This window comes from Panthera uncia, assembly GCF_023721935.1.
Source record: "Panthera uncia isolate 11264 chromosome E2 unlocalized genomic scaffold, Puncia_PCG_1.0 HiC_scaffold_19, whole genome shotgun sequence".
Classification (NCBI taxonomy): Eukaryota; Metazoa; Chordata; class Mammalia; order Carnivora; family Felidae; genus Panthera; species Panthera uncia.
Window position 1 is genome coordinate 10890303 of NW_026057588.1, and position 10376 is coordinate 10900678.

The window sequence follows — 10376 nt, forward strand, 5'->3', positions numbered from 1 at the left end:
GCTCTCTAGGGCACCCAGTAGGCCCTCAACAGGCGTGTGTTGACTGATTCACTGAGCACAACCGAGCTGGGAGGCGAAAGCTGTTCGCCGCCCCTAAATTGGAGCATGTCGGGAGAAAGACAAGTAGAAGGATCAAGAACCAGAGACCACAGCACCTAAGGGAGAGTAGGACGAGGAGGTAAAGTGGCTGCCTTCATTTTCTGGATATTAGGGAGGGTGGAGAAATTCCTCGTCGGCCAGCAGCTCAGAACCAAGGTCACGAGAGAAAGTTCTCAAGAGGCTGATTTCATGAGGAAGGAATTTTTCACAAACAGACAGTCCCCTGGGAAAGCAGGCCCTTCTCCATCCTCCCCACCCTCCCCGGGGGCAGAGGGAGGCACCACCTGATGCCTTTGCCTGCCCACCATCCACTCGGCTTCTTTGCCAATAAAGTGTATTTTTTTTTGGGGGGGGGACCCCTCCCCGCTCTGAACCCATTTGGTCACGTGGAGCTGGGTCTGTCTCTGGCTCCAGAGCCGCACAAATAGCCCAAGTTTGGCCAATCAGGGTATTTTAGCACCTGGCCACAGCGGCTGGTCTGCACGAGGACATGTGATTTAAGTTAAGCCAGTGAGAAGCAGCCCTGAGGCTTTGGTTGGAAGTGTTAGGGACAAGGTGTGGTCTGCTTGCTGTGGTGGCCCAGTTGGTGGGATATAAGCCTGGAGCCCCCGGGAGCTGTCTCGTCACACTGCGCAAGGGGAGGGCCTGCCTGTGAATGAAGCCACCACAGAGAAAAGCGGAGTCGCGAGGTGTATGGAGAAGGCTCTTGACAAAATCGGGCCTCTGGATCCAGCCATACCTGAAGCTCATGGAGGAAAAAAAAAAAAAAAAAACTTTCTAATTTTTTGTAAGCCCGTTCAGAGGTAGGGTTTCTGTCCCTGGGAGTGCAGACGCCTATCTCGTACAGGCTAGAAAGATCCTTTTCGCCTCAAGAGTTCCGAGATTTGATGAGATTGTGTATGCGCCAGATGACGTGACTCATGGAAGGATCAACCAGTGGGACCCAAGGGGTGGGGAAGAAGACAGAGGGAAGGAGAGAGGGGCCTGGGGCCCCTGTACCTGTGGCTCTGGCCCCTCCAGCTTCTTGTTAACAGGAGATGGGCAATGCTCCCGATGAAGAGGGCCCCAGCGGCAAGGGATCCAATGATGATGGCAACCATGATCCCAGCGCTCATGGGCAGGTGTGTAATGGGCAGCTCCTCATGCTTTTCTGAGGGGTATGGGAGAGAGCAAGAGGCCTGTGAGATGTCCTGGGAGGGCGTCCCCCCCCCTCCCCTCACCCCTGCATCAGTGACTGTCTGTAGAGCACCGATACCATTTCGTTTTCCCAGCCCAGAGCTTTCTCCCGCTTTCCAGAGCTGAGCATCTGACTCTCTGATTGATTCTGCTGCACATAAAACTCAGCCTCCCCAGATGCAACCCCTCGGCTCTCCCCTCCTCGAAATCTCTGCTTCCCTGAGATTTCCTACGATCCTCGGCACATCAGAAACCTCCGGACACACTCCCCCCACCTCACCCCACCCCACCGACCTGCTTTTTCTTTCCTCAGTTGATGACACCCCCAGGAGGAGATTCTGGGCTATGTTTTGTCGGGGACATAGGGTCTCGACTCACAGGGTTCTCAAACACTAGCTGCCAGGTTTGGGACGAAGCCTGCCTGACTTCTGACCCCCCACCCCCCACCCCCACGAGGACCTCCAGCCTTTAATATCAAGCTGAGCACCTGCTATGTCCCAGCCCTTCTTGGCATCTAAGCTCGCAGACTCTGAGGTCAGAATGCTGGGGTTCAAGTCCCTGGGCAGATTACTCAACCTTCCGTGCCTCTCCCAATCTATGAAATTGGGGATAAGAAGAATATCTACCTTGTGGGGTTGTTGTGAAGACTGAATGAGTTCACACACACACACACACACACACACACACTGCTCTTTCAATTTTCCAGCAAAGTAGATTCTGTGCCATTTTCAAGAGGAGGAAACCGAGGCACAGAGAGGCGTACTAACCTGCCTGATGGCTCACAGTAGGTGCAGTGCTGGGATTACCCCTGGGCCACCTGAGCTCCTAATGACCACTCTGTGTGGCTTCCAAAAAGGCACCCGTGTCCCAGGAGCCCCTGAAGGGTGGGAATCAACTGTTTCAGGCTCTGCGCGAGTGAGGACTGTTATTTCCAAAGACTAGGGTGCCGTTGTATATATTTGCGTAACTAAATCCATCAATATTTGCTGATTTCATCCATTTCCCTGAAAGTTGATCTGTTCCAAGTGTCCAAAGCCCATTTTTCAAATGTAATCTTCTCACTGGGAGGAAGAGGATAGTTCCTGTCTGGGCACATATGGTCGTTGCCCCCACAGCCCAGGGAGGTGGCTAAGTCAGGCCCATTTTACAGTTGTGCACACCAAGGCCCAGAGGGGTTGCATTTGGGCAGAGGAGAGAACAGTCCGTCTTCCAGGCACTGCGTCAGCAACTTTTGCACCTTCTCCCTTTTTTAAAAAAAATTCTTCTTCTTTTTTTTTTTTTTTTTCAAGTAGGCTCCACACCCAACATGGGGCTTGAACTCACAACCCTGACATCAAGAGTCGCATGCTCTATGGATTGAGCCAGCCAGGTGCCCCCACCTTCTACCTTTTTGTTTGTTTGTTTTTTGTTTGTTTTATTATTATTATTTTTTTTTTTTTACTTCTACCTTTTTGAATCCCCACAACAGCATGTGGAAATTCAGTGACTCTGCTGAGTGACTAGGGAGGTGGGGCCCAGCCCTCCCCTCCCCCCACCATTGGCTGACTCAAGCAGCCTCCCAGTTCCTGTCCTCCCTACGCCAACCCTGTTGCCCAGTCTTCTTGCAGCATCCAGGGCCCCTGCTCCTGGCTCTGCTTGCTCTGGCCTCTGCTGCCCTGTCCACCCACGCAGTCCCGTCACCCCCGGCTCCTTTCCTCACACTCTGGGCTGCCCAGCCTTTGCCCAGGCTGTTCCCTCCGCTTGGCACACTCTTCTCCATGCGCTGTACAGAACTCCTGCTTAATTTACCATTCCCAGCTCCCTCCGGAAGTCTTTTCTGACAATCCCAGGCCAAGGAGACTCTTGATAGGCATTTCCTTCATAGCTTACTCGCTTCATCATGCGACGAGTTGATTCAGGCTGGCAGCCTGGACATGAAAGAAAGCTCCCACTACCTCCTTTCTGACCTCGGGCTGTACTTGCTAATAGACGAAATTCCTCTTTCCAGCTTGACTCTTAACTCGGGCAACAGAGCTTGACTCTTAACTCGGGCAACAGACCCTGCATGCGAGGCATCCTGTGATGGGAACCGGAACTACCCCCTCAAGCAGTAGGAACTGCCCCGAGCCAGCAAGGCCCCTGTGACTGACCCCGAGGCAACGATGGACCTGACCTTGGCTGCCCACCTGCGTGTACCCACTGCCCTTCGCCCACATTTTCCTTATAGAAACCTAGAAGTGTTTTCGGCACTTTGGAGACCGTGTCTGAGATGCCAGTCCGCTGTCTCCCCGGTGTCGGCCTCACCGAAATCGATTCCTTTCCTGTTTCACCTCCACCCCTGCAGTGCGTTCCCTGGGGATATCCCGTCCCTTGTCGCGCGCGCAAGCTGCAGGAACAGTTCAGCCGTAAGCCAATCAGCGCTCCGCATTCCTTTGGCCTTCGTGATTGGTTCCCGTTGGTCCAATCAGAATGAGGCGAAGGGGTGTGGTTCAGAATAGGAGTGGGGAAGGGATCCCTTCTTCTGGAAGCTGTGGGTCTTGAGGCTTGGGGACCCTGGAGTCATTTTGCTACCCTGAAGGCATCGATCATGTGTCCTCCCTGGGAAAGAGAACCCTGAGCTTTAGCTAGGCGGAGGTCTCCCCCAAACAAAGACATTTTCCAGCCTCTTTTAAAGCCTCCATGCACCGGCAGCTCATTGAAACATGCCTTAGAGCACTGTGTTGATCATTGTTGCTGACGTTGGAACGCTGGGCAATTTCACATGCAAAATTCTGTGTCCGAATTTCTCCATTTTTTAAAAGCCACGCCTCATTGTGGCTTTGCTTTGTCTTAAAAAAAAAAAAAAAAAAAACCCAAACGTTTATTCACTTTTGAGAGACAGAGAGAGACAGAGCATGAGCAGGGGAGGGGCAGAGAGAGGAGGAGAAAGAATCCCAAGCTGGCTCCAGGCTCTGAGCTGTCAGCCCAGAGCCCGATGCGGGGCTCGAACCCACGGATCATGAGATCATGACCTGAGCCAAAGTCAAATGCTTAACTGACTGAGCCACCTAGGCACCCCATGAATTTCCCCATTTCATAAGGACACCAGACGTATCCGATTAGGGCGGAGCCTGGTGGCCTCATTTTAACTCAATTACCTCTATAAGATGCTATTTCTAAATAAGGTTATATTCTGATGTCCTGAGGGTTCGGACTCAGCGTCTTTTTGAGGCGACATCATTCAACATGGAACACCTCCCAAGCTCTGTTCCCTGCCCTCCTGGAAGATCTTTGAGCTGTTCAGGATCCTTTCGTCTATTTCTTTGCTGCTTAAATCAGCTCGAAGCAGTTTCTGTTGCTGTAGCAAGAACCCTGCCTGATTCACGTGACTGAGCGTCCTCTTTTTATAACTTGCTATATTTTCTGCCTTTTACTATAGACGGTGAGCTTGCAAAGAGGAGGCTGTGAATCCCTGTATTTTTCCAAGCTGATTGCGACAGGATCTCTGCTGTGGTATGAACTTGCCATTCTTTTAGGTAGGAGAAGGGTCTAATGCCCCTCCCTCGAATCTTCGCTAATCTTAGTGGCTTGCTTGTAATCAAAAGAATACAATGCAAATGATGCTGTGTGACTCCCCAGGCTAGGTCAGAAGAAGCCATAGAGCTTCTGCCTTGGTCTTCTGGAACACCTGCTCTCTGTTTGTTCTCCCTAAGAACCCAGCCTCCATGTTGTGAGGGAGCCTGAGCAGTGACACTGGGGACACCACACGACAGTGATCTGGTGGATGGTCCCAGCTAAGTTCCCAGCTGACAGCCCGGACGAGCCTCCACACATGTGAGTGAAGACGCTTCTGGATGATTCCAGCCTCCAGCGTTTGAGCCAACCTCTCAGCCTTTGAGTCTTCTCATCCGAGGCCCCAGACATCATGGAGTGGACAGGCCCTCCCTGCCGTGCCTTGTCTGAATTCCTAATCCCCGAAATCGTGAACACAATACAATGGTGGTGGTTCTTATACCACTGGAACAGAGCCCCACATTCTGTTTCTTCTTCCAGGAAGCAACAATTCCAGGAACTGTTCCAGGAACTTCTTTCCAAAGTTTGCTTTTTGGTTTTTCTCTTTCCTGGTCACTGGGACCATCTATACTCTGTTCTTTAACAGAGAATCATCAGAGCCTTCTTCCATGGATTGTATTTATCCATGTGTATCTTTTTGAGACAGAGAGAGGGAGAGAGAGAGAGAATCTTAAGCAGGCTCCGTGCCCAGCGAAGAGCCGGACACGGGACTTGATTCCATGACTCTGGGATCATAACCTGAGCTGAAATCAAGAGTCAGATGCTCAACCGACTGAGCCATCCGGGCGCCCCTCCATATGTATCTTTGATTAGATACAAATACATCTGAAAAAAGTGCTTTGAGAGGCCATCACACAAGTGGACAACAGCCAGACCATATATAAAAATAGAATTTTGACCCACAGCCTGCAGTGCGCTGCCTAGAAAACCGACCCTCTTATAAACAGCCCAGGAAGCCAGCCTGCTTTGGGTCAGACTTAAAGGAAACACGATTGCTATCTCCAGTGACCATCCAGGACCACAAACAGCCACTTCTGCAAGAATGGGCCTTAAATGGCCGGGACTTGATTAACAACCAACAGCTTCCCTAAGGTTCGTCCCTGCTTCTAACTTCGGACCAATCAGAGAAAGCCAAATACGCAGCCTAACCAATCGCCTTCTAGGTTCCCCGGGCCAACGGCCTCCAATCAGGGCACAGCTGAAGCCTTCTCTTTTTTCCACCACGAAGCTTTCCCACCCCCCTCTGCCTGTCTTTGAGCCTCTGCCCAAATGCAAGCGAGAGTGGCTGACTCCCTCGCTAGAGCGAACTCCGAATAAATAGCCTTTGCTTTTCTCACTGGTCTCATTCTTTGCTGATTTTCCATAGCCTCGAAAGCAGCAGCTTCGCATGGATTTGCCAACCAGTCCTCACCGCGACCCATGGTGGGAGGTGTAATTGCCCCCGCTTTACAGACATTTGGGGACCAGAGGCTCTGAAAGGTTTGGCCGTTTGACGAAAGGGGAGTACTGCCGGTGAGTATGAAACCCGTGACACCATCCACTTAGCCCTCGATGGTGGTAGTTAATGATGAGGCAGAATCAAGTCATAAAAGTGTGGGCTCCGGAGCCCGCCAGCCTGGGTTCAAGTCTTGCGTCTGCTGCTCCTTAGCTGGGTGACCTGGGGGAAGTTACTTAAACTCTCTGTGCCTCCGTTTCTCCATCTGTATAATGGGGATCGTCGTGCCGTGGCTGGGAGGACACAAAGGGTAAATGCGTGTGAAACACTCTGCGCGTGTTCAGTGAAGGGGAGCTGGGCTCTGTAGTTTACTGCCTCGGGCGTCAGAGGGCCCGGAAGGCTTCGAGGAACCCGTGCAAGGTTGCTTGAAGGTCCCAAGCCCCCACGACTAGATTTACGGGGGAACAGACACCAGCTGTAAATGACCGTGATCCCCCTCTGGCTTTTGAGCCTGGGTTAGGCTGCTTAACGGCTGTTGGATCTCGAGCAACTGACTTCATCTCGCCGAGCCTCTGTTTCCTCATCCGTACACTGGGGACAGCTATATGACCTCCGTGCCCTGGGCCTTTCTTGTGCTGTCACAGGCTGCCCTGAGCCTGTGAGTCCTCCACTTGGGGAGTTCTGCCCGAGACTCACTCCCTTAGCCTTTTTTAATCTCGTGGGCACGGTCACGCGACCCAGGCTCCGGGCTCAGGGACACGCCCACCCACATATAAACGCTCCCCGCCCCAGCACGGAGCTCTCTGTCCGTTCCTTTTGTACGCTCAGTGCCTGGAGCACAGGAGGGGCCCAATAGATGCTTGTTGAATGCATGAATGAATGCAAGCGTGAGTGAATGAATGCAGCCTGCCAGACCCCCCCCCCCCCCCCCCCCCCCCCCAGGCAGGGGTTCTGGGCCCCGGGCTGACACTGCGGGCAATGCTTGCTTTGCTCTGGCTGGAGAGTTCCCTAAGTAGATTGCACCTTGTTTCTGGTTCTCGGCCTCCTGGGGGTTCTGCAAGCCCGCAGCAGCCTGTGTTAAGCCCCTTTCCAGCCACTAAAGGCACACAAATTCCTTCATGATTAAGGGATATAAAGTGTGGGGATTGCCCCGGACTCAGGAAGAGCTCCCCACCACGTCCCCCACCCAGGGGTTGGATTTAGGGCCACCGCTGTCGTCGTATAAAAGCCCTGGCTGCCGAGGAGACCCGTCCTGCCCTGAGGACACGCCCAAGCCCGTGCCTCGTTACCTCCGTCTTTTTCCTTTGCTCTTCCTTTGGCCTAAGGGCTCTGCTTCCTGTTCCCTGGGCTCAGCCCTCTGGCATTTCCCACAAGGGAGTGGCTTCCACTGGGGCTGAGAAAGAACCAGGTGGCAGAGGGCCAGGGACATGAACTCGGACCCAGCTGGGGCCTCGGTTTCCTGCCTTTCCCAGCCGCGTGGTGGGGGGGCCGTTCGCCTCTCTGTAAAATGAGGATCATGCCAGTTCTTGTGGGAACGGAATGAAGCGAGGTCAGCAAAGGACTTGGCTTAGAGGTACCCGGCATCCAGTAAGTGCTCATAGACGAGAGGCGGAGCTACAAATACTTAGGAAGTACCTACTGTGTGCTAAGCACTGCTCTGCCCTAGGGGATTCATGGTGAACAAAACAATAGATTCATATTATGATTATTATGAGGAGAGCAGGTGTTGAGTCCTTGATCATCTGTGCAGTCCTGATCCCCAGGCCTCTGACTTCCCATCTTGTTTGTTCTCCTTGATCCCAGCCCCTTGGACAAGGGGGTAGACCCTTCACTCAAGGGGAAGGAAACCCCAGGCCAGGCTGGATCAGCCAGATTCTGTCTCTGTCTCTCTCTCTTCAGCTCTCTCTTTTTTAATGCTTATTTATTTTTGAGAGACAGAGGGCGAGCGGGGGATGGACAGAAAGAGAGGGGGACACAGAATCCGAAGCAGGCTCCAGGCTCTGAGCTGTCCGTACAGAGCACGGTGCGGGGCTCGAACCCACGAACCGTAAGATGATGACCTGAGCCGAAGTCGGACGCTTAACCAACTGAGCCACCCAGGCGCCCCAGCTCTCTTCCTTTCCATCTCTGCCTTTTGGAAGACGAGATTCAAAATATGCAAAGAAGCCTGGGCTGACACCCGGTTTGAGGTCTGGCAGGAATCCCCAGCCATGGAGACAACAAGATGCGGTCAGAGGTGGCGCCCCCTGGAGGAGAAGGGAGCCCTTGCCTTTCCGACAACTTCTATTTCCCATCAGCTCTGCGGGGCTCCCCACCCATTCATTTATTCAACAGTGTGTCTGGCCCTGTTCTAGGCTCCCAGGAGACAGCTGTGAACCCAGGCCTCCCAGGGCCGACATTCCAGGGGCTTCCTCCGGGGTTCTACAAGGCTCCCTACACTGTGAGTCATTGGCAGAGAGCTTCTGTCCTTACAACCTGCGCCTGGGCTTGAAAACACCCCCCAGCGTTGGCCTAGGGTGTCCCTCCTGCTCTCCTGCCTCAGGCATGCTGGCCTCCTGCCTGCTCAGTGCATGAATCCCACAGCTTCTTGCCACTGGCCCTTTGCACAGACCCGAACATCTCCCAAAGCTCCTTTCCCCTCGACTTAGAATTATCAGTAATGATCAAGCGTTGTCGAAGGAGCACCTTTCCGGGGTAACCTCCCTACTACTGCTACTTATAATTTCATCATCCCCGTGTGTGACTTTTCCTTCGCGGTCCCTGCACTGTTCCTGATGACCTGTTTTTTGTGTGTGTGATTATTAGTTATTATCTGTCTCCCCCGCTGGGCTGTGAGCCCCGGGAGGGCAGGGTCAGGGCTGTCTCAGTCTCCACTGTGTCCTAGCTCTGATCAGGGCAGTCCAGATGCAGAGGCGGCCTTGGGGCAGAGGCTCGTGGGGGAATCTTTGCTGAAGGAACCAGTGAATGAGCAGTTCGGCATCTCCAGAGGCAGCCGTGCATTCAAATCCCAGCCCTGAAGCTAATATTGGGGACGTGCCTTAAACCGCCTGAGCCTCAGCTTCCTTCTGAATACAATGGAGATTTAACCATGGGTGGGGTAAACTGGGTATCAGATCACTCCTCTGTTTAATACCCTCTAGTGGCTTCTCTCATTCTCCCCGCGGCCAACAAGCCCAGCCCCTGTGTGCCTCTCAGGCCTCGACCCCTAACACCCAACTCACACACTGCCTTATGGGATGGCATCCTTCTGTCTATATGCTTTCAACACACCAGGCTAGACTTGCCTCAGGGCCTTTGCACTTGCTGTTGCCTCTTCTGTCCCTCAGAAATCTGCAGGGCTCCTTTCCTTCCTTCTGCTCAAATGTCACTTCTTCAGCAAGCTTACCTGATGACCTCCCGTCCCAGATTACATCATCCTGTTTAATCTTTTTTTTTTTTTTTTTTTTTTTACTGGGTAAATCATAATCTCTCTGCCCCTCAATTGCCTCATCTGTAAAATGAGTCTGATGATATTTCCCACTCAGGCCTGCAGTGAGGATTCAATGAGTTATACATAAAGCAAGCATGTGATAAGCACTAAATAAAGTTAGCGCTATTATTCTTAATGTCTCTGAAATATGGCCTTCATTTATCATTTCCGTGCTCATTATCGCCTCCCACATACGAATGGAGGTGAGGAGGTTTTCTTTCTTTCTCTTCTCTGGGAGGAAATGGCTAAGCTCCCAGACTCTGGCATTATGACTTTGTGGGATCAAGTCCCAACTCTACCGTGCTCTGTGCCTCGGTTTCCTCATCTGTAAAGTGGAAACAAAAATCGTGCCTGCCTCGTGGAGTTTTTGGCCTAGAAAGTTTTCATTCATTTATTTATTCAACAAACATTAACTGAGAATCCATTGTGTCCTCCCCCCCCCACCCCGCCCCGCACTGTGGTAGAATTTGGACGATAAAAGGACCACTACGTTCTCGCTCTCTCACTCTGAAGAAAATTCCATCCTAGGGAGACACGTTTGCAACGTGATAAGTCAGAGGACGTTATGAAAATCACAGAAGTAATGTCGTGATCAGAGTCCTCTGGGGACACAGATGGTTAATGACCAAGTCGGCCTGGGGGGGGGGGGGCTGAGAAGTTCTCCCC

General features: G+C 52.5%; 1 protein-coding gene across 1 annotated transcript in view; it reads right to left on the reverse strand.

Moving 5' to 3' along the window:
- Window positions 1-1009: 1009 nt before the first annotated feature.
- Window positions 1010-10376, reverse strand: part of CEACAM19 (CEA cell adhesion molecule 19) — an 11629-nt gene continuing 2262 nt past the window's right edge. Inside the window, exon 3 of the mRNA XM_049620863.1 lies at window positions 1010-1249. Within this exon, the coding sequence (XP_049476820.1) occupies window positions 1029-1249 (221 nt within the window). The 3' untranslated portion in view covers window positions 1010-1028. The remainder of the gene's footprint in view (window positions 1250-10376) is intronic.